This window comes from Oncorhynchus tshawytscha, linkage group LG24 (assembly GCF_018296145.1).
Source record: "Oncorhynchus tshawytscha isolate Ot180627B linkage group LG24, Otsh_v2.0, whole genome shotgun sequence".
NCBI classification, from domain to species: domain Eukaryota; kingdom Metazoa; phylum Chordata; class Actinopteri; order Salmoniformes; family Salmonidae; genus Oncorhynchus; species Oncorhynchus tshawytscha.
In genome coordinates, this window is record NC_056452.1 from 31,511,939 (window position 1) to 31,536,041 (window position 24,103).

Below are 24,103 nucleotides of genomic sequence, written 5' to 3' on the forward strand. Positions count from 1 at the left end.
TTTCATTCCCTGTTGTGATTCTGTTCATGTCATTTGTTTTTCTTCTGTTTTCGGTTCAAACCCCTGGTGACAATATTTAATTTGTTATTTTGTTTTTCCCTTTACAGGCGATTTGCCAAAAGGGTGCATGTGTCCTTACCAACAGAGGAGGTAAACCCTTGTTGCATGTTTCCTCTTGTGTAGGACCAACACTTTGTTATGGCTTGAGTGGTTTACTGGGTAGATTAAATATATATAATATAATAATAATAATATATATATATATATATATATTTTTTTTTTCACCAAAGTTATGTGTTTGCTATCATCACAGACGCGTTTCAAGTTGCTGAAGAATCTATTGGGAAAGCATGGACACCCACTCAATCAGAAGGAATTAGCCCATCTAGCAAAGTAAGTTCTCACACTACGCTACACTAGGCAACCCCCCCCAGCATAAACCGTAGAGATAAAACTATACAACCTAAACATGCTCTAACTGAAATATAAACCTTCTCAGAATGACGGGGGGCTATTCAGGAAGTGATCTTACATCGTTGGCTAAGGATGCTGCTCTTGGACCAATCAGGGGTGAGTAAAGGCCTATCTTTCAGCCTGTCCCAATGCCCAAAAGTTATGGCTATGTGCAATAGTAATAGACAATGTACCTATTATACACTATCCGGACAGTTTATTAGGTACACCTCGGATTGCTCCTACTATATAAGACGGGCATCGAGGCATTCAGTTACTGTTCCACTGAATGTTAGAATGGGCTAAACTAGTGACCTAAGTGACGTTGAGCGTGGTGTCATCGTCGGTGCCAAGCCGACCGGATCCATAATCAGTGAAACAGACGCCCTCCTGGGCTTTTCACGCAGGACAGCGTCTAGGGTTTCCTGAGACTGGTGTCGACAAAACAAAACACATCCAGTCAGCGGCAGTCCTGTGGGGGAAATGTCGATGAAAGAGGTGAAAGGGAGAAAGGCAAGAATGGCGCAAGCTGACAGGCGCGCCACAAACAGGCAAATAACGGCGCAGTGCAACAGTGATGTGCAGAAAGGCAACTCGGGGGAACGCACAACTCGGGCGATCCTTGTCATGGATGGGCTATTGCAGCTGCCGACCACACTGGGTTCCACTCCTATCAGCTAAAAACAAGAGGAAGCAGCTCCAGTAGACAAGGCCATCACCAACACTGGACAATTGAAGAGTGGAAAACCATTTCCTGGAACATGACGGTCAGTTCAGTGTATTTGAGTGGCCTGGTCAGTCCCACACCTCGACCTAATACAGTCTAATGTGGATGAGATGGAACAAGCAGCATGAATATACTGCCGTCCAATCTGCAGCAACTGCATGATGCCATCGCGTCAGCATGGACCGACATCCTTGTGGAACGTTTCCGACACCTTTGTAGAATGCCCCGAAAAATTCAGGCCGTTCTGGAGGCAAAGCGGAGTCCGTCCCCTGTACTAGTTGGGTGTACCTAATAAACTGTCTGGTCGGTGTATATTATAATATTGTAGCAAACTTGAGGGGGGGTTAAGGTCGCTACAGTGTCTTTATGCCTTGACGAGGTCGCTAAGTGTTGGGTTAAGGTCGCTACAGTGTCTTTATGCCTTGACGAGGTCGCTAAGTGTCTTTATGCCTGGCCCCTGATCATGTTTGTTTTGTCTGTTCACACAGAACTGGGACCAGAGCAAGTGAAAAACATGGCTGCTAGTGATGTAAGTTATAACAGCTCAAAGCTATAATAGACTGTCTGACATGAATAGAGAATATATTTCTGTGTATGAAATAGAGAATATATTTCTGTGTATGAAATAGAGAATATATTTCTGTGTATGCTGTTACAGATGCGTAACATCCGCTGCAAGGACTTTGAGGATTCTCTGAAGCGTATTAAGCCCAGTGTCAGTCCCACAACCCTGGACCTCTATGTACGATGGAACACTGACTACGGAGACACTACAGCCTTCTAGAACCAACTCATTTCCCAGCTAGCACATAACGTTCTGAGAACCATATGTTTCTTAGAGCGTGGTTGTTGTTCTATGTTTATTTTGCCATAAAACCTTTTCACAACTTTCTGGGAATGGTACAGGGAGTCGCTTGGCTTTGGAATATTCTCAGCACATTTAAGGAACTTGACAAACCTTTTTTTTTTTGCGGTATTTCATTGCTTTAACCAGAATGTTTCCTAAACGTTCAAACATGGTTACGTTCTGGGAACGTTCTCCAGCTGGTTTGACGTTGGGAATGTTCTCAAATTGTTCAGAGAATGCTAAGAAACAACGTTCTTCTGTGGGAATTTCAGTACTTTAACATGACGTTCCCTTCAGATTGCTTCATGGTTCTATTTAAAGTCAAATAATAATCTGAGAGCGTTAAAACGTTCCATAAAAACCACAAGACAACTTTAACGTTCACAGAACATTCTAAGAATCTTATTTAAAAACATACCGTTTTCAGCGTCAACAAAACTTTCTCTATCCTCTATCTTGTTAATAGGTGTGTTCAGGTGTGTTGGCCGTAACCCACTAATTGGCCATAGCTGATCTTAATGAGTGCTTGTTTCCTTTTAAACTCATACGAAGCTGTTCATTTTTTGTCTATTTTAAAAACAGACCACATGTGGTAGACATGTGACAAAAAATGTGACAAATAGACAAAAAATGAACAGCTTCGTATGAGTTTAAAAGAAACACGGCATTCCAGCTGCATCCTGGTGGTGCAGTGGACTCATTTCATGGATAAAGAACAGAAGATTATAAGTTTGAATCTCACTGATGCCGTGTCACAATAAATAAAATAACTGTGTTATGGATGATTGAATACCTAAGCGAATTCATTTCCATGTGTCCTATCTGTGCTGGCAGTTCCAAACAATTAACCTAAGCAGTGTTATTAAAAGTCCTATTGAAATATTCAGTGAACGTTTTAAGGAAGTTTTTCAGAAACCTCCAAAATAACCTATAATTTCCATTTTCACTGCACTAATTAAAAACCCCCCGGGAAGTATAGACTTTACCATTAAATGCTTCCTTACGAGTCCTTTCCCAACAATGCAGTTTAAAAGTTATACAACTAACAAATAGAAGAAAGAAATAACAACAATTTTTTTTTTAAATCTTTTAAAAGATGTTTTATCAAGGAACCAAAGGAAAAATGTTCTCAGAACCTCCCTGCAACCTAAAAATTAAACCCAGAACAGTCAACGTTTTCACTTATATTCTCAGAACGTTTAAAAAAATATATATATGTTCGGGAAGCATATGGCTTCGTTCCCACAACCAATGTGAAACCTAAACCGTATGTTCCCTTAACTTCCAACGAATCAAATCTGCTAGCTGGGTTAGTTCCATCTGAGACGTGATGGAACCAGGGGTGTGTTCATTAGTGCACACCACCATAGCAAACAGTCTCTCCCAGTTTCAACGTTTTGCTTCAGTTTTGTGGGAGGGAAATGGAGATGCATAGAATAGACCACTGTAGAATTTGATTGATTAAAAATGTAGAAAATTGCATAGAGACAGGAATTACGTTCTGATTTGTTGATATTGTTGTATTGACTGCCATGAGAGTTGAACTTCTACTACTGTGTATATAGCTATTGCTTAAAGACAGGATATTACCCCACCCCTTACTCCCATATTGCCTCCTCAAGGTGTCGAAAGCATTCCACAGAGAAGCTGGTCCATGTTGATTGACTCCAATGCTTCCCACAGTTGTGTCCAGTTGGCTGGATGGGTGGTAGACCGTTCTTGATACACAGGGGAAACACCTTTGAGTGTGAAAAACCCAGCAGCATTGCAGTTGTCACAAACCGGTGCACCTGGGGCCTACTACCATACCCTGTTCAAAGGCAATTAAACCTTCTGTCTTGCCCATTCACCCTCTGAATGGCACACACACCCAATCTATGGCTCAAAAAACCTATTTAAAAACAAAAAAATCTGATTTGAAGTGGATTTAGTGACATCAATCAACCCTATCATGGAAAGAGCAGTCGTTCCTAATGTTTTGTCCATTCAGTGTACATGTCAGCAACCACGGCTAGTGAAACCACGGCAACTCTCTAAACAAAGAGTTTTAGAATGGATGGTCGGCAGGGTAGCCTAGTGGTTAGAGCGTTGGACTAGTAACCGGAAGGTTGCAAGTTCAAACCCCCGAGCTGACAAGGTACAAATCTGTCGTTCTGCCCCTGAACAGGCAGTTAACCCACTGTTCCTAGGCCGTCATTGAAAATAAGAATGTGTTCTTAACTGACTTGCCTGGTTAAATAAAGGTAAAATAAAAAATAAACTAGTCCTGAACATCTCTAAAACTAAGAGTATTGTATTTGGTACAAATCATTCTTCGCAAGTTCGACATCTCTGCTGAATCTGGCAGTGAGCAAATTGAGGAGACTTAACTTCTTGCTATCACCTTTTTAAACCAAGGCTCATCAACTAGATTCAACCGCGGGCCTATCCCTATCTGACCTAGTAATCTAGTTAAGTCATGTAGTCATGTACGTCTGTCTATCCCTATCTGACCTAGTAATCTAGTTAAGTCATGTAGTCATGTACGTCTGTCTATCCCTATCTGACCTAGTAATCTAGTTAAGTCATGTAGTCATGTACGTCTGTCTATCCCTATCTGACCTAGTAATCTAGTTAAGTCATGTAGTCATGTACGTCTGTCTATCCCTATCTGACCTAGTAATCTAGTTAAGTCATGTAGTCATGTACGTCTGTCCATGTTCATGTGTTTACAGACTAAAACACTTGACCATTTATAATGTATTTTTCGTTATTTGTCGAACCCCAGGAAGATGGGCTGTCGCTATTAACGGGGATCCCAATAAAACATATGTGTTATAAAGTTGCATCCTACAGCTCCAGATTTCTGATCGATATGATTGATTGATGATTGATTAACCTATTTTGTAAAGTAACTGATAATCCGTTTTAGTTTTATTCCCATCATCCTCTGATTTGCTGTCTACATCTTTACAAACTTCATCTGAGGCTGGGGGGCGGGGGGTGTCCCAACTCATTCCATGGAGGGCTGGGGAGGGGGGTGTCCCAACTCATTCCATGGAGGGCTGGGGAGGGGGGTGTCCCAACTCATTCCATGGAGGGCTGGGGAGGGGGGTGTCCCAACTCATTCCATGGAGGGCTGGGGAGGGGGTGTCCCAACTCATTCCATGGAGGGCTGGGGGTCCCAACTCATTCCATTGAGGGCTGGGGGGTGTCCCAACTCATTCCATGGAGGGCTGGGGGGTGACCCAACTCATTCCATGGAGGGCTGGGGGGGGTGTCCCAACTCATTCCATGGAGGGCTGGGGGGTGTCCCAACTCATTCCATTGAGGGCTGGGGGGGGTGTCCCAACTCATTCCATGGATGGGGGTGTCCCAACTCATTCCATGGAGGGGGGGGGTGTCCCAACTCATTCCATGGAGGGCTGGGGGTGTCCCAACTCATTCCATGGAGGGCTGGGGGGTGACCCAACTCATTCCATGGAGGGCTGGGGGGGTGTCCCAACTCATTCCATGGAGGGCTGGGGGGTGTCCCAACTCCATTCCGGGGGGTGTCCCAACTCATTCCGTGGAGGGCTGGGGGTGTCCCAACTCATTCCATGGAGGGCTGATTCCGGGGGGGTGTCCCAACTCATTCCATGGAGGGCTGGGGGTGTCCCAACTCATTCCATGGGGGTGTCCCAACTCATTCCATGGGGGTGGTGTCCCACCTCATTCCATGGAGGGCTGGGGGTGTCCCAACTCATTCCATGGAGGGCTGGGGGGTGTCCCAACTCATTCCATGGAGGGCTGAGAGGCTGCTGGTTTTAGTTTCCTTTCAGTTCAATTAAAATCTGAACACCTTCAGGGTGGCGCAGTGGTCTAAGGCAGTGCTAGCTGTGCCACCAGATACTCTGGGTTCGTGCCCATGCTCTGTTGCAGCCGGCCACGACCGGGAGGTCCATGGGGCGACGCACAATTGGCCTAGCGTCGTCCTGGTTAGGGAGGGTTTGGCTGGTAGGGATATCCTTGTCTCATCTCGCACTAGCAACTCCTGTGGCAGGCCGGGTGCAGTGCATGCTGACCAGGTCGCCAGGTGTACGGTGTTTCCTCCGACACATTGGTGTGGCTCGCTTCCGGGTTGGATGCGCGCTGTGTTAAGGAGTGTGGCTTGGTTGGGTTGTGTTTCGGAGGACGCATGACTCTCGACCTTCATCTCTCCCGAGCCCGTACGGGAGTTGCAGCGATGAGACAAGACAGTAACTACTGACAATTGGACACCATGAAATTGGGGAGAAAAGGGGGTAAAAATAAAATAAAAACCTTCAGTTCCCCCGAAACGTTGTCGAACGTTGCAGATAGAAATTCCGTGAATGGCTTGTCTTCCAACATGATTCCTTGGTCTACATATTTCTATCTGATCCTCCCAAAATGTTGTGTCCTGGTATTGGGTGTTTTATAACTCATAAGTAACATTTTGTTAATTGATCAATCAAGTACAAGGGAGGAGTCACGCTGCCCTCCGTGGAATGATGAGTTTCACACCTGTCGGCTAAAGGATGATTTCACTGAGAATGATTATATCGTCCGGTCACCCAGCTGCTGTAACTGCCACTGGAGGGGGTTGGAGTGGCCTGTCTTCCAACTAGAGGGGGTTGGAGTGGCCTGTCTTCCAACTAGAGGGGGTTGGAGTGGCCTGTCTTCCAACTAGAGGGGTTGGAGTGGCCTGTCTTCCAACTAGAGGGGGTTGGAGTGGCCTGTCTTCCAACTAGAGGGGTTGGAGTGGCCTGTCTTCCAACTAGAGGGGGTTGGGCCTGTCTTCCAACTAGAGGGGGTTGGAATGACCTGTCTTCCAACTAGGGTTGGAATGGCCTGTCTTCCAACTGGAGGGGTGGCCTGTCTTCCAACTGGAGGGGTTGGAATGACCTGTCTTCCAACTGGGGGTTGGAGTGACCTGTCTTCCAACTAGAGAGGGTTGGAATGGCCTGTCTTCCAACTAGAGAGGGGTTGGAATGACCTGTCTTCCAACTAGAGGGGTTGGAATGGCCTGTCTTCCAACTGGAGGGGGTTGGAATGGCCTGTCTTCCAACTGGAGGGGGTTGGAATGGCCTGTCTTCCAACTGGAGGGGGTTGGAGTGGCCTGTCTTCCAACTAGAGGGGTTGGAATGGCCTGTCTTCCAACTAGAGGGGGTTGGAGTGGCCTGTCTTCCAAGAGGGGTTGGAATGACCTGTCTTCCAACTAGAGGGGGTTGGAATGGCCTGTCTTCCAACTGGAGGGGTTGGAATGGCCTGTCTTCCAACTGGAGGGGGTTGGAATGGCCTGTCTTCCAACTGGAGGGGTTGGAGTGGCCTGTCTTCCAACTGGAGGGGTTGGAATGGCCTGTCTTTCCAGACTGGACCTGTCTTCCAACTAGAGGGGGTTGGAATGGCCTGTCTTCCAACTGGAGGGGGTTGGAATGGCCTGTCTTCCAACTGGAGGGGGTTGGAGTGGCCTGTCTTCCAACTGGAGGGGTTGGAGTGGCCTGTCTTCCAACTGGAGGGGGTTGGAGTGGCCTGTCTTCCAACTAGAGGGGGTTGGAGTGGCCTGTCTTCCAACTGGAGGGGGTTGGAATGGCCTGTCTTCCAACTGGAGGGGGTTGGAGTGGCCTGTCTTCCAACTGGAGGGGGTTGGAGTGGCCTGTCTTCCAACTGGAGGGCCTTGGAGTGGCCTGTCTTCCAACTGGAGGGGTTGGAATGGCCTGTCTTCCAACTGGAGGGGGTTGGAGTGGCCTGTCTTCCAACTGGAGGGGGTTGGAATGGCCTGTCTTCCAACTGGAGGGGGTTGGAGTGGCCTGTCTTCCAACTGGAGGGGGTTGGAATGGCCTGTCTTCCAACTGGAGGGGTTGGAATGGCCTGTCTTCCAACTGGAGGGGGTTGGAGTGACCTGTCTTCCAACTAGAGAGGGTTGGAATGGCCTGTCTTCCAACTGGAGGGGGTCTTCCAACTGGAGTGGCCTGTCTTCCAACTGGAGGGGGTTGGAGTGGCCTGTCTTCCAACTGGAGGGGGTTGGAGTGGCCTGTCTTCCAACTGGAGGGGGTTGGAGTGGCCTGTCTTCCAACTAGAGGGGGTTGGAGTGGCCTGTCTTCCAACTAGAGGGGGTTGGAGTGGCCTGTCTTCCAACTAGAGGGGGTTGGAGTGGCCTGTCTTCCAACTAGAGGGGGTTGGAGTGGCCTGTCTTCCAACTAGAGGGGGTTGGAGTGGCCTGTCTTCCAACTAGAGGGGGTTGGAGTGGCCTGTCTTCCAACTAGGGGTTGGAGTGGCCTGTCTTCCAACTAGAGGGGGTTGGAGTGGCCTGTCTTCCAACTGGAGGGGGTTGGAATGGCCTGTCTTCCAACTAGAGGGGGTTGGAGTGGCCTGTCTTTACTTGTGTGAAAATAAACCAATGTTTTGTTTTTAATCGTGTGTTGTTATGACACACGTCTAAAGAAGAACCACTCTGAAAGTGTTGTTTTGTGTATCTCGAAATTGCATCCACTGTTCCTCTGCAATAACCTATCCTGAAACACAATACCATGGGTAATTCAATGTTACCTTACGAGATCCCGACTACTGCTAGATTTCTGTTATACCTGATAACAAATTGATGTCGTAGATCTAAATCAGTCCCCTGCTTAAAGGGGAACAATGAAAAAGGTAAGTGGAACTGGCTTCAAGGTTCGAATTTGAGGATACTGATACGACACGCTTGGGGCTCACTCAGAGAACATATCCCAGGTCTTGTAGCTAGATGGCGCCACAGTGCTAGTTTGCTCAACTTCTCAATAGCTGCACTTAACCCCATCTCAAAACACACAGTGAACCACAACACAAACGGATTCATATTAATATGTAGGTCAGAGATTCTTATATGTCCTTTTGTATAAGGTTGTATTTCTGTTGTACATTTCTGTCCAACTTTGCTGAGCACAGTACATCATGAAGGATGTTTTCTGGTTGGTTGGCTTCCATAGGTTGAGTGAGGAGGCTGGATGAGATGTGCAGGTGTGAGTATAAATCACAAGTGGGGTGGGTTCGGTTTTGGGGAGTGTGTGTGTGTGTATCAGGTAGTCATAAATCACATATGAGTACAGCGCCACATCCCCAACCCAGCCTCCTACCTGTCCCTGTGTAGTCCTCAACCCTCCTACCTGTCCATGTGTAGTCCTCAACCCTCCTACCTGTCCCTGTGTAGTCCTCAACACTTATACCTGTCCCTGTGTAGTCCTCAACACTTATACCTGTCCCTGTGTAGTCCTTCTACCTGTCCCTGTGTAGTCCTCAACCCTCCTACCTGTCCCTAGTCTTCAACCCTCCTACCTGTCCCTGTGTAGCCCTCCTACATGTCCCTGTGTAGTCCTCAGTCCTCCTACCTGTCCCTGTGTAGTCCTCATCCCTCCACCTGTCCCTGTGTAGTCCTCAGCCCTACCTGTCCCTGTGTCCTCAGCCCTCCTACCATGTCCCTGTGTAGTCCTCAGTCCTCCTACCTGTCCCTGTGTAGTCCTCATCCCTCCTACCTGTCCCTGTGTAGTCCTCAGTCCTTCCTGTCCCTGTGTATCCTCAACCCTCCCTCTGTCCCCCCTGTGTAGTCCTAGTCCTCCCTACCTGTCCCTGTGTAGTCCCCATGTCCCAGTCCTCAACCCTCCTGCCTGTCCCTGTGTAGTCCTCCAGTCCTCAACCCTCCTACCTGTCCCTGTGTAGTCCTCAGCCCTCCTACCTGTCCCTGTGTAGTCCTCATGTCCCTTCCTCAATCTGTCCCTGTGTAGTCCTCAACCCTCCTACCTGTCCCTGTGTAGTCCTCAGTCCTTCTATCTGTCCCTGTGTAGTCCTCAGCCCTATCTGTCCCTGTGTACATGTCCCTGTGTAGTCCTCAACGTGTCCCTAGCCCTCAGCCCCCTCATGTCCCTGTGTAGTCCTCAGCCCTCCCTCATGTCCCTAGTCCCCTGTCCCTGTGTAGTCCTCAACCCTCCTACCTGTCCTTGTGTAGTCCTCAACCCACCTACTTGTCCCTGTGTAGTCCTCAACCCTCCTACCTGTCCCTGTGTAGCAGTCCTTCTACATGTCCCTGTGTAGTCCTCAACCCTCCTACATGTCCCTGTGTAGTCCTCAACCCTCCTACCTGTCCCTGTGTAGTCCTCAGCCCTCCTATCTGTCCCTGTGTAGCCCTCCTACCTGTCCCTGTGTAGTCCTCAGCCCTCCTATCTGTCCCTGTGTAGCCCTCCTACCGGTCCCTGTGTAGTCCTCAGCCCTCCTACGTGTCCCTGTGTAGCCCTCAGCCCTCGCTCATGTCCCTGTGTAGTCCTCAGCCCTCCCTCATGTCCCTGTGTAGTCCTCAACCCTCCTACCTGTCCCTGTGTAGTCCTCAACCCTCCTACCTGTCCTTGTGTAGTCCTCAACCCACCTACTTGTCCCTGTGTAGTCCTCAACCCTCCTACCTGTCCCTGTGTAGTTCTCAGTCCTTCTACATGTCCCTGTGTAGTCCTCAACCCTCCTACCTGTCCTTGTGTAGTCCTCAACCCTCCTACTTGTCCCTGTGTAGTCCTCAACCCTCCTACCTGTCCCTGTGTAGTTCTCAGTCCTTCTACATGTCCCTGTGTAGTCCTCAACCCTCCTACCTGTCCCTGTGTAGTCCTCAGCCCTTCTACCTGCCCCTGTGTAGTGCTGTCCCTCCAAACGAGCTTCAATGCCATACAACTCTCCTTCCATGGCCTCCAACTGCTCTTAAACGCAAGTAAAACCAAATGCATGCTTTTCAACCCGCACCCTAGTAAAACTGACTATCCTACCGATCCTCGACTTCAGAGATGTCACCTACAAAATAGCTTCCAATACTCTACTCAGCAAACTGGATGCAGTTTATCACAGTGCCATCCGTTTTGTTACTAAAGCACCTTATACCACCCACCACTGCGACCTGTATGCTGTAGTCGGCTGGCCCTCACTACATATTCATCGCCAGACCCACTGGCTTCAGGTCATCTATAAGTCTTTGCTAGGTAAAGCTCCGCCTTATCTCAGTTCACTGGTCACGATGGCAACACCCACCCGTAGCACGCACTCCAGCAGGTGTATCTCACTGATCATCCCTAAAGCCAACACCTCATTTGGCCGCCTTTCGTTCCAGTTCTCTGCTGCCTGTGACTGGAATGAATTGCAAAAATCGCTGAAGTTGGAGACTTTTATCTCCCTCACCAACTTTAAACATCTGCTATCTGAGCAGTTAACCGATCGCTGCAGCTGTACATAGTCTATCTGTAAATAGCCCACCCAGTTTTACCTACCTCATCCCCATACTGTTTTTATTTATTTACTTTTCTGCTCTTTTGCACACCAGTATCTCTACCTGTACATGACCATCTGATCATTTATCACTCCAGTGTTAATCTGCTACATTATAATTATTTGCTCCTGTGGCCTATTAATTGCCTCCCTCATGCCTTTTGCACACACTGTATACAGACTTTGTTTTTTCTACTGTGTCATTGACTTGTTTATTGTGTTATTGGGTTGTTTATTGTTTATTCCATGTGTAACTCTGTGTTGTTGTCTGTGTCACACTGCTTTGCTTTATCTTGGCCAGGTCGCAGTTGCAAATGAGAACTTGTTCTCAACTAGCCTACCTGGTTAAATAAAGGTGAAATAAAAAAATATCCCTCAGCCCTTCTACCTGTCCCTGTGTAGTCCTCAGTCCTTCTACCTGTCCCTGTGTAGTCCTCAGTCCTTCTACCTGTCCCTGTGTAGTCCTCAGCCCTTGTGCATGTGTAGTCCTCAGTCCTTCTACCTGTGCCTGTGTAGTCCTCAGTCCTTCTACCTGTCCCTGTGTAGTCCTCAGCCCTTCTACCTGTCCCTGTGTAGTCCTCAGCCCTGTCCATGTGTAGTCCTCAGTCCTTCTACCTGTCCCTGTGTAGTCCTCAGCCCTTGTGCATGTGTAGTCCTCAGTCCTTCTACCTGTGCCTGTGTAGTCCTCAACCCTTCTACCTGTCCCTGTGTAGTCCTCAGTCCTTCTACCTGTCCCTGTGTAGTCCTCAGTCCTTCTACCTGTCCCTGTGTAGTCCTCAGCCCTTGTGCATGTGTAGTCCTCAGTCCTTCTACCTGTGCCTGTGTAGTCCTCAGTCCTTCTACCTGTCCCTGTGTAGTCCTCAACCCTCCTACCTGTCCCTGTGTAGTCCTCAGCCCTTCTACCTGTCCCTGTGTAGTCCTCAGCCCTTCTACCTGTCCCTGTGTAGTCCTCAGCCCTCCTACCTGTCCCTGTGTAGTCCTCAGTCCTTCTATCTGTCCCTGTGTAGTCCTCCTACCTGTCCCTGTGTAGTCCTCAGTCATTCTACCTGTCCCTGTGTAGCCCTCCTACCTGTCCCTGTGTAGTCCTCCTACCTGTCCCTGTGTAGTCCTCAGTCCCTTGTCCCTGTGTAGTCCTCAGCCCTTCTACCTGTCCCTGTGTAGTCCTCAGTCCTTCTACCTGTCCCTGTGTAGTCCTCAGTTCTTCTACCTGTCCCTGTGTAGTCCTCAGCCCTTGTCCCTGTGTAGTCCTCAGTTCTTCTACCTGTCCCTGTGTAGTCCTCAGCCCTTGTCCCTGTGTAGTCCTCAGTCCTTCTACCTGTGCCTGTGTAGTCCTCAGTCCTTCTACCTGTCCCTGTGTAGTCCTCAGTCCTTCTACCTGTCCCTGTGTAGTCCTCAGTCCTTCTACCTGTCCCTGTGTAGTCCTCAGCCCTACCTGTCCCTGTGTAGTCCTCAGTCCTTCTACCTGTCCCTGTGTAGTCCTCAGTCCTTCTACCTGTCCCTGTGCAGTCCTCAGTCCTTCTACCTGTCCCTGTGTAGTCCTCAGCCCTTCTACCTGTCCCTGTGTAGTCCTCAGTCCTTCTACCTGTCCCTGTGTAGTCCTCAGCCCTTCTACCTGTCCCTGTGTAGTCCTCAGCCCTTCTACCTGTCCCTGTGTAGTCCTCAGTCCTTCTACCTGTCCCTGTGTAGTCCTCAGCCCTTCTACCTGTCCCTGTGTAGTCCTCAGTCCTTCTACCTGTGCCTGTGGGATATGTATTATGTACAGGTGTCTTCATGTTTGTGCATGTCCTCTTCAGGGAGAGGTCACAGCACTGATGATGACTTCAGTTATGATAAGCAGCTGTAGCTTGATCTCACTGACTCTCTCTCTCCAAGTGCCATACGTCAATAAAGAGATGCATACTGACGGGTGTCAGCTGCTGTCGTTCAGGTCGGAGTCTGTTACAGAACGTCAACGTCTTAAACCTTTGAAGACAGAGCAGATCCTCGTCAAATCAATCTCACTCAAACGATTCTCTTTTCCCCATGTCAGTCAGTTAGAGGTGAGGCCTGAAGTTTGACATAACGTTTATTTTGGGCTGTTTGTTTTTGTGACCTCATGACCGCTGACACAGAGACACGTAGAAAATTATAGATTACCCTCCATTTGGAAAAATGTTACCATACCTCTATCCTCCTGATTCCTGCTTACAAGCAACAACTCAAACAGGAAGTATCAGTGACGTGCTAAATATGTAGCGGATGCTAAGCTACAGGTTTGGCTAGTACAGAAATAGAATATGTTGCCGGGATTCATCCGATGGAATGAGAAGGAGAATGGGAAGGAGTTTACCACATTAGTCAACGACTTCATTAATAAGTGCATCGATGACACGTCACAAGAGGCTTCTGAGGGAATGGCATCAAACACATGAAAACTATATGACGTATTTGATACCATTCCTCTAATTTCCGCCTCTAGCCACTACCACAAGCTTGTCCTCCCCAGTTAAGGTGCTACCAACCTCCTGTGTCGTACGTACATATCCCAACCAGAAGCCATGGGTTACAGGCAACATCCACACTGAGCTAAAGGCTAGAGCTGCCGCTTTCAAGGAGTGGGACACTATTCCGGACAGTTATATGAAATTCTGCTACGCCCTCCGACGAACCATCAAACAGGCAAAGCATCAATACAGGACCATGATCGAATCCTACTACACTGGCTTGCAAACGATCATGGATTACATAGGGAAACCCAGCCGTGAGCTGCCCAGTGATGCGAGCCTACCAGGGGTACTAACTACTGTACCTTCTTTGCTCGTTTCGAAACAACGCTGAACCATGCATGAGAGTTCAGTCACTTTATCCCTAACTGTATGTGCATACACTGCATGGCCAAAAGTATGTGGACACTCCTTCAAATTAGTTGATTTGGCTCTTTCAGCCACACCCGTTGCTGACAGAATGTATTAAATCGAGCACACAGACATGCAATCTCCATAGACAAACATTGGCAATAGAATGGCCCGTACTAAAGAGCTAAGTAACTTTCAACGTGGCAACGTCATAGGATGCCACCTTTCCAACAAGTCAGTTCGTCAGATTTCTGCCCTGCTAGAGCTTCCCCCGGTCAACTGTAAGTGCTGTTATTGTGAAGTGGAAACGTCTAGGAGCAACAACGGCTCAGTCGTGAAGTGGTAGGCCACACAAGCTCACAGAACGGGACTGCCAAGTGCTGAAGCACATAACACGTAAAAATTGTGTGCAATTTGTGTTGCAACACTCACTACCGAGTTCCAAACTGCCTCTGGAAGCAACGTCAGCACAATAACTGTTTGTCGGGAGCTTCATGAAATGAGTTTCCGTGGCCGAGCAGCCGCACACAAGCCTAAGATCTATGTTAATATGGATGCTACCATGATTATGGAAAATCCTGAATGAATCGTGAATAATGATGAGTGAGAAAGTTACATCAGCATAAATATTATATACCCAAGAAAATGCTAAAGGTTAGAGTAAAGGTAAAGGTTAGAGTTCGTTAAGGTAAAGGTTAAAAGAGTTCATTAAGGTAAATGTTAGAATTCATTAAGGTTAGAGTTCGTTAAGTTAAAGGTTAGAGTTTGTTAAGGTAAAGGTCAGAGTTCGTTAAGGTAAAGGTTAAGAATTCATTAAGGTAAATGTTAGAATTCGTTAAGGTTAGAGTTCGTTAAGGTAAAGGTTAAGAGTTCATTAAGGTAAATTTTAGAATTTGTTAAGGTTAGAGTTCGTTAAGGTAAAGGTTATAGTTAATTAAGGTAAAGGTTAGTGTTGCCTGAGGGTATTCATTTCAACATGGCCACTATAACTGATGCATAATTATCAGGTGTGCCAAGTTGATTACCTTTCTGACTTGGAACAGAAAGAGAGTTTTTACAAAGGAGTCATTAAAGTGTTTAGAATCATTAAAGTGTTTAGAAGGGAGTCATTAAAGTGTTTAGAATCATTAAAGTGTTTAGAAGGTAATCATTAAAGTGTTTAGAATCATTAAAGTGTTTAGAAGGTAATCATTAAAGTGTTTAGAGTCATTAAAGTGTTTAGAAGGGAGTCATTAAAGTGTTTAGAGTCATTAAAGTGTTTAGAATCATTAAAGTGTTTAGAAGGTAATCATTAAAGTGTTTAGAGTCATTAAAGTGTTTAGAAGGGAGTCATTAAAGTGTTTAGAGTCATTAAAGTGTTTAGAGTCATTAAAGTGTTTAGAAGGTAATCATTAAAGTGTTTAGAATCATTAAAGTGTTTAGAATCATTAAAGTGTTTAGAAGGGAGTCATTAAAGTGTTTAGAAGGTAATCATTAAAGTGTTTAGAGTCATTAAAGTGTTTAGACGGGAATCATTAAAGTGTTTAGAAGGGAATCATTAAAGTGTTTAGAAGGAGTCATTAAAGTGTTTAGAAGGGAATCATTAAAGTGTTTAGAAGGGAATCATTAAAGTGTTTAGAGTCATTAAAGTGTTTAGAAGGGAATCATTAAAGTGTTTAGAGTCATTAAAGTGTTTAGAATCATTAAAGTGTTTAGAAGGTAATCATTAAAGTGTTTAGAAGGGAGTCATTAAAGTGTTTAGAAGGTAATCATTAAAGTGTTTAGAATCATTAAAGTGTTTAGAAGGTAATCATTAAAGTGATTAGAAGGGAATCATTAAAGTGTTTAGAGTCATTAAAGTGTTTAGAATCATTAAAGTGTTTAGAAGGTAATCATTAAAGTGTTTAGAATCATTAAAGTGTTTAGAAGGGAGTCATTAAAGTGTTTAGAAGGGAGTCATAAAAGTGTTTAGAATCATTAGTGTTTAGAATCATTAAAGTGTTTAGAAGGTAATCATTAAAGTGTTTAGAATCATTAAAGTGTTTAGAAGGGAGTCATTAAAGTGTTTAGAAGGTAATCATTAAAGTGTTTAGAGTCATTAAAGTGTTTAGACGGGAATCATTAAAGTGTTTAGAAGGGAATCATTAAAGTGTTTAGAGTCATTAAAGTGTTTAGAAGGTAATCATTAAAGTGTTTAGAATCATTAAAGTGTTTAGAATGTAATCATTAAAGTGTTTAGAAGGTAATCATTAAAGTGTTTAGAATCATTAAAGTGTTTAGAAGGTAATCATTAAAGTGTTTAGAGTCATTAAAGTGTTTAGAAGGTAATCATTAAAGTGTTTAGAATCATTAAACTGTTTAGAATCATTAAAGTGTTTAGAAGGGAGTCATTAAAGTGTTTAGAAGGTAATCATTAAAGTGTTTAGAAGGGAATCATTAAAGTGATTAGAGTCATTAAAGTGTTTAGAAGGGAATCATTAAAGTGTTTAGAATCATTAAAGTGTTTAGAGTCATTAAAGTGTTTAGAAGGTAATCATTAAAGTGTTTAGAATCATTAAAGTGTTTAGAAGGTAATCATTAAAGTGATTAGAAGGGAATCATTAAAGTGTTTAGAGTCATTAAAGTGTTTAGAGTCATTAAAGTGTTTAGAAGGAATCATTAAAGTGTTTAGAAGGTAATCATTAAAGTGTTTAGAATCATTAAAGTGTTTAGAGTCATTAAAGTGTTTAGAAGGTAATCATTAAAGTGTTTAGAATCATTAAAGTGTTTAGAAGGTAATCATTAAAGTGATTAGAAGGTAATCATTAAAGTGTTTAGAAGGTAATCATTAAAGTGTTTAGAAGGGAATCATTAAAGTGATTAGAAGGTAATCATTAAAGTGTTTAGAGTCATTAAAGTGATTAGAAGGTAATCATTAAAGTGATTAGAATCATTAAAGTGTTTAGAAGGTAATCATTAAAGTGTTTAGAATCATTAAAGTGTTTAGAAGGGAGTCATTAAAGTGTTTAGAATCATTAAAGTGTTTAGAATCATTAAAGTGTTTAGAATCATTAAAGTGTTTAGAAGGTAATCATTAAAGTGTTTAGAGTCATTAAAGTGTTTAGAAGGTAATCATTAAAGTGTTTAGAAGGTAATCATTAAAGTGTTTAGAATCATTAAAGTGTTTAGAAGGTAATCATTAAAGTGTTTAGAGTCATTAAAGTGTTTAGAAGGTAATCATTAAAGTGTTTAGAATCATTAAAGTGTTTAGAATCATTAAAGTGTTTAGAGTCATTAAAGTGTTTAGAAGGTAATCATTAAAGTGTTTAGAATCATTAAAGTGTTTAGAAGGGAGTCATTAAAGTGTTTAGAATCATTAAAGTGTTTAGAAGGTAATCATTAAAGTGTTTAGAATCATTAAAGTGTTTAGAAGGGAGTCATTAAAGTGTTTAGAAGGTAATCATTAAAGTGTTTAGAGTCATTAAAGTGTTTAGACGGGAATCATTAAAGTGTTTAGAAGGGAATCATTAAAGTGTTTAGAGTCATTAAAGTGTTTAGAAGGGAATCATTAAAGTGTTTAGAATCATTAAAGTGTTTAGAGTCATTAAAGTGTTTAGAAGGTAATCATTAAAGTGTTTAGAATCATTAAAGTGTTTAGAAGGTAATCATTAAAGTGATTAGAAGGGAATCATTAAAGTGTTTAGAGTCATTAAAGTGTTTAGAATCATTAAAGTGTTTAGAAGGTAATCATTAAAGTGTTTAGAATCATTAAAGTGTTTAGAAGGTAATCATTAGTGTTTAGAGTCATTAAAGTGTTTAGAAGGGAGTCATTAAAGTGTTTAGAAGGGAATCATTAAAGTGTTTAGAATCATTAAAGTGTTTAGAATCATTAAAGTGTTTAGAAGGTAATCATTAAAGTGTTTAGAATCATTAAAGTGTTTAGAAGGTAATCATTAAAGTGTTTAGAATCATTAAAGTGTTTAGAAGGTAATCATTAAAGTGTTTAGAGTCATTAAAGTGTTTAGAAGGTAATCATTAAAGTGTTTAGAATCATTAAACTGTTTAGAATCATTAAAGTGTTTAGAAGGGAGTCATTAAAGTGTTTAGAAGGTAATCATTAAAGTGTTTAGAAGGGAATCATTAAAGTGATTAGAGTCATTAAAGTGTTTAGAAGGGAATCATTAAAGTGTTTAGAATCATTAAAGTGTTTAGAGTCATTAAAGTGTTTAGAAGGTAATCATTAAAGTGTTTAGAATCATTAAAGTGTTTAGAAGGTAATCATTAAAGTGATTAGAAGGTAATCATTAAAGTGTTTAGAAGGTAATCATTAAAGTGTTTAGAAGGGAATCATTAAAGTGATTAGAAGGTAATCATTAAAGTGTTTAGAATCATTAAAGTGTTTAGAAGGTAGTCATTAAAGTGTTTAGAAGGGAATCATTAAAGTGTTTAGAGTCATTAAAGTGTTTAGAGTCATTAAAGTGTTTAGAAGGGAATCATTAAAGTGTTTAGAAGGTAATCATTAAAGTGTTTAGAAGGTAATCATTAAAGTGTTTAGAAGGGAATCATTAAAGTGATTAGAAGGTAATCATTAAAGTGTTTAGAAGGTAATCGTTAAAGTGTTTAGAAGGGAATCATTAAAGTGATTAGAAGGTAATCATTAAAGTGTTTAGAAGGTAATCATTAAAGTGTTTAGAAGGTAATCATTAAAGTGATTAGAAGGTAATCATTAAAGTGTTTAGAAGGTAATCATTAAAGTGTTTAGAAGGGAATCATTAAAGTGATTAGAAGGTAATCATTAAAGTGTTTAGAGTCATTAAAGTGATTAGAAGGTAATCATTAAAGTGATTAGAGTCATTAAAGTGATTAGAAGGTAATCATTAAAGTGATTAGAGTCATAAAGTGATTAGAAGGGATTACTTTAAATGACTAGTGTGTAATTGACTGGCTGTTTAGCTACAGGCAGTGTGGGGAACAATTACAGAAAGCCATGTAAATACATGCATATTCATCTCCTTTTCAGCACCAATTGGTAGATAAACAAATACATCTTGTATATTATTTAGAATTAGGAATTTAAAAACAGGTTTGGAGAGCCTTTATACACTAAATATATTGGTGAATAAAAAATACAGTGGTTTGATTCATCCTGAAAGTTGCCGTATTCAATGATTCAATCCATTAAATATTGGAAGGTGAGAGAAGTGTACAATCGGTGGTTGAACAATAGTTTTATAAATCTACCCGAATAATCCTCACTAATCATGGAACTGTGATGACAACGTCCAGTCGTCGTGAACCGTGCTCCAGGCCCCAGCTTTAACCTGCTAGGTGTGGTCTGAGTTCCATACTGATTCAATAGGGCCAAATGTCCCAAATTATTACACAAACGTTAGCCTAATATAATCCACTAATGCTAGCGACCCTCGGGAACAACTACACGGACGTGACAGAGGAAAGAAAGGTAAACCAACTAACTGATTAGACTAATGAATGAACTAATGAGAAAATGTTGCAGTTTTAAAGCCCCTTTTTCTACGATTATTTTTTCATGGAGAACATTTAGCTCTATTAAAACAAATTTAATGTAAAACTTGTATTTTTATTGTTGCAGTTTTAAAACATATTTCCGTCAATTCTAAAAAAAATAATTGCCATGACTTCTGCCATGTTCAAATTATATCTGAGTGAGAGGGCCTAACATAATCAATGGGGACCCCCCTGGAGGTTAGGGCCCCTGACCACATGCCTGTATGCCGGGTCAGTCATTTGGTGCTGGCTAGATTACCTTAATTAGCAATCTAAACATTTTTAGCTGACATAGCTGCCTACTGAGTGACTGACATAACAATCACCTGTAACTGTCTACTGATGCACTACCAAAATTGGGATATTGCACCTTGTGGATTCTACTTTTCTAACTCTTAACAGTAGGGGAGAGTGGAGTCAAGGGAAATATAGTATTCTTTCTAACAAAGATATCTACATATGCTTTAGGATGTGTTTCCCTGGAAATAATCAAAACTCATGTTAACAGTTTTGAATTTGATTTACACAACTTACCCTGGTAAATTAAGCCACATACACATTTCTGTGCAGAATTAAACCACTACCTTTTTAAAACCACGTCTCCTTATTTCTCAAACAAACACAATCACTTTTTTGTCTTAATTTTTGTTTTTGTTGCATCTTTTAAAGGTGCAACACGCAGAAATCGCTCAGCAAATTCCTGGTTGCTAAAATTATAATTGTTCGGCTAATTTCAGTTTATGTGACAAAACAAGCAATGTATAGTATAGACAGTCAATGTATAGTATAGACAGTCAATGTATAGTATAGACAGTCAATGTATAGTATAGACAGTCAATGTATAGTATAGACAGTCATTGTATAGTATAGACAGTCAATGTATAGTATAGACAGTCATTGTATAGTATAGACAGTCAATGTATAGTATAGACAGTCAATGTATAGTATAGACAGTCAATGTATAGTATAGACAGTCAATGTATAGTATAGACAGTCAATGTATAGTATAGACAGTCAATGTATAGTATAGACAGTCAATGTATAGTATAGACAGTCATTGTATAGTATAGACAGTCAATGTATAGTATAGACAGTCATTGTATAGTATAGACAGTCAATGTATAGTATAGACAGTCAATGTATAGTATAGACAGTCAATGTATAGTATAGACAGTCAATGTATAGTATAGACAGTCAATGTATAGTATAGACAGTCAATGTATAGTATAGACAGTCAATGTATAGTATAGACAGTCAATGTATAGTATAGACAGTCAATGTATAGTATAGACAGTCAATGTATAGTATAGACAGTCAATGTATAGTATAGACAGTCAATGTATAGTATAGACAGTCAATGTATAGTATAGACAGTCATTGTATAGTATAGACAGTCAATGTATAGTATAGACAGTCAATGTATAGTATAGACAGTCAATGTATAGTATAGACAGTCAATGTATAGTATAGACAGTCATTGTATAGTATAGACAGTCAATGTATAGTATAGACAGTCAATGTATAGTATAGACAGTCAATGTATAGTATAGACAGTCATTGTATAGTATAGACAGTCAATGTATAGTATAGACAGTCAATGTATAGTATAGACAGTCATTGTATAGTATAGACAGTCAATGTATAGTATAGACAGTCATTGTATAGTATAGACAGTCATTGTATAGTATAGACAGTCAATGTATAGTATAGACAGTCATTGTATAGTATAGACAGTCAATGTATAGTATAGACAGTCAATGTATAGTATAGACAGTCATTGTATAGTATAGACAGTCATTGTATAGTATAGACAGTCATTGTATAGTATAGACAGTCATTGTATAGTATAGACAGTCATTGTATAGTATAGACAGTCAATGTATAGTATAGACAGTCAATGTATAGTATAGACAGTCAATGTATAGTATAGACAGTCATTGTATAGTATAGACAGTCATTGTATAGTATAGACAGTCATTGTATAGTATAGACAGTCAATGTATAGTATAGACAGTCAATGTATAGTATAGACAGTCATTGTATAGTATAGACAGTCAGTATAGTAGTCAGTATAGTATAGACAGTCATTGTATAGTATAGACAGTCATTGTATAGTATAGACAGTCATTGTATAGTATAGACAGTCATTGTATAGTATAGACAGTCATTGTATAGTATAGACAGTCATTGTATAGTATAGACAGTCAATGTATAGTATAGACAGTCAATGTATAGTATAGACAGTCATTGTATAGTATAGACAGTCATTGTATAGTATAGACAGTCAATGTATAGTATAGACAGTCATTGTATAGTATAGACAGTCAATGTATAGTATAGACAGTCAATGTATAGTATAGACAGTCAATGTATAGTATAGACAGTCATTGTATAGTATAGACAGTCATTGTATAGTATAGACAGTCAATGTATAGTATAGACAGTCAATGTATAGTATAGACAGTCATTGTATAGTATAGACAGTCATTGTATAGTATAGACAGTCAATGTATAGTATAGACAGTCATTGTATAGTATAGACAGTCAATGTATAGTATAGACAGTCAATGTATAGTATAGACAGTCATTGTATAGTATAGACAGTCAATGTATAGTATAGACAGTCAATGTATAGTATAGACAGTCATTGTATAGTATAGACAGTAGACAGTCAATGTATAGTATAGACAGTCAATGTATAGTATAGACAGTCAATGTATAGTATAGACAGTCAATGTATAGTATAGACAGTCAAGTATAGTATAGACAGTCAATGTATAGTATAGACAGTCAATGTATAGTATAGACAGTCAATGTATAGTATAGACAGTCATTGTATAGTATAGACAGTCAATGTATAGTATAGACAGTCAATGTATAGTATAGACAGTCAATGTATAGTATAGACAGTCATTGTATAGTATAGACAGTCAATGTATAGTATAGACAGTCAATGTATAGTATAGACAGTCAATGTATAGTATAGACAGTCAATGTATAGTATAGACAGTCAATGTATAGTATAGACAGTCATTGTATAGTATAGACAGTCATTGTATAGTATAGACAGTCAATGTATAGTATAGACAGTCATTGTATAGTATAGACAGTCATTGTATAGTATAGACAGTCAATGTATAGTATAGACAGTCATTGTATAGTATAGACAGTCAATGTATAGTATAGACAGTCAATGTATAGTATAGACAGTCAATGTATAGTATAGACAGTCATTGTATAGTATAGACAGTCATTGTATAGTATAGACAGTCAATGTATAGTATAGACAGTCAATGTATAGTATAGACAGTCAATGTATAGTATAGACAGTCAATGTATAGTATAGACAGTCAATGTATAGTATAGACAGTCAATGTATAGTATAGACAGTCAATGTATAGTATAGACAGTCAATGTATAGTATAGACAGTCATTGTATAGTATAGACAGTCAATGTATAGTATAGACAGTCAATGTATAGTATAGACAGTCAATGTATAGTATAGACAGTCATTGTATAGTATAGACAGTCAGTTGTATAGTATAGACAGTCAATGTATAGTATAGACAGTCAATGTATAGTGTAGACAGTCATGTCATAGACAGTCATAGTATAGTATAGACAGTCAATGTATAGTATAGACAGTCAATGTATAGTATAGACAGTCAATGTATAGTATAGACAGTCAATGTATAGTATAGACAGTCATTGTATAGTATAGACAGTCAATGTATAGTATAGACAGTCAATGTATAGTATAGACAGTCAATGTATAGTATAGACAGTCATTGTATAGTATAGACAGTCAATGTATAGTATAGACAGTCAATGTATAGTATAGACAGTCATTGTATAGTATAGACAGTCAATGTATAGTATAGACAGTCATTGTATAGTATAGACAGTCATTGTATAGTATAGACAGTCAATGTATAGTATAGACAGTCATTGTATAGTATAGACAGTCATTGTATAGTATAGACAGTCAATGTATAGTATAGACAGTCAATGTATAGTATAGACAGTCATTGTATAGTATAGACAGTCATTGTATAGTATAGACAGTCATTGTATAGTATAGACAGTCATTGTATAGTATAGACAGTCATTGTATAGTATAGACAGTCAATGTATAGTATAGACAGTCAATGTATAGTATAGACAGTCATTGTATAGTATAGACAGTCATTGTATAGTATAGACAGTCAATGTATAGTATAGACAGTCAATGTATAGTATAGACAGTCAATGTATAGTATAGACAGTCATTGTATAGTATAGACAGCCATTGTATAGTATAGACAGTCATTGTATAGTATAGACAGTCATTGTATAGTATAGACAGTCATTGTATAGTATAGACAGTCATTGTATAGTATAGACAGTCATTGTATAGTATAGACAGTCAATGTATAGTATAGACAGTCAATGTATAGTATAGACAGTCATTGTCATTGTATAGTATAGACAGTCATTGTATAGTATAGACAGTCAATGTATAGTAT

At 41.1% G+C, this 24,103-nt stretch overlaps 2 protein-coding genes and 1 long non-coding RNA gene across 3 annotated transcripts in view; 2 read left to right on the forward strand and 1 right to left on the reverse strand.

Moving 5' to 3' along the window:
- Nucleotides 1–3,106, forward strand: part of LOC112236519 (spastin-like) — a 20,059-nt gene extending 16,953 nt beyond the window's left edge. The window contains 5 exon segments of the mRNA XM_042305671.1: nt 108–150; nt 314–393; nt 500–570; nt 1,669–1,709; nt 1,839–3,106. Coding sequence (XP_042161605.1) covers nt 108–150; nt 314–393; nt 500–570; nt 1,669–1,709; nt 1,839–1,964 — 361 coding nt within the window. The 3' untranslated portion in view covers nt 1,965–3,106.
- Nucleotides 3,107–4,416: 1,310 nt separating this feature from the next.
- Nucleotides 4,417–4,788, reverse strand: LOC121840720. The gene is made up of 2 exons (XR_006079853.1): nt 4,521–4,788; nt 4,417–4,466 (listed from the first exon to the last, which is right to left on the reverse strand). It is a non-coding gene; the product is annotated as an uncharacterized LOC121840720 (long non-coding RNA).
- A 3,860-nt stretch (nt 4,789–8,648) lies between these two features.
- On the forward strand, nt 8,649–13,122 carry LOC121840729 (keratin-associated protein 16-1-like). Its single transcript, XM_042305726.1, has 9 exons — nt 8,649–8,657; nt 9,256–9,353; nt 9,448–9,585; nt 9,767–9,953; nt 10,048–10,182; nt 10,217–10,653; nt 11,712–11,849; nt 11,993–12,282; nt 12,386–13,122. Exons 1-9 carry the CDS (start codon nt 8,649–8,651, stop codon nt 13,120–13,122), a joined length of 2,169 nt encoding a protein of 722 aa, XP_042161660.1.
- Nucleotides 13,123–24,103: the final 10,981 nt, after the last annotated feature.

Coding starts and splice junctions, on each gene's coding strand:
- LOC121840729 (XM_042305726.1), top strand. Junction 10,183..10,216: donor GCCCTCCTACCTGTCCCTGT/GTAGTCCTCAGC, acceptor GTCCCTGTGTAG/CCCTCCTACCGGTCCCTGTG. Junction 11,850..11,992: donor CAGCCCTTCTACCTGTCCCT/GTGTAGTCCTCA, acceptor GTCCCTGTGTAG/TCCTCAGTCCTTCTACCTGT.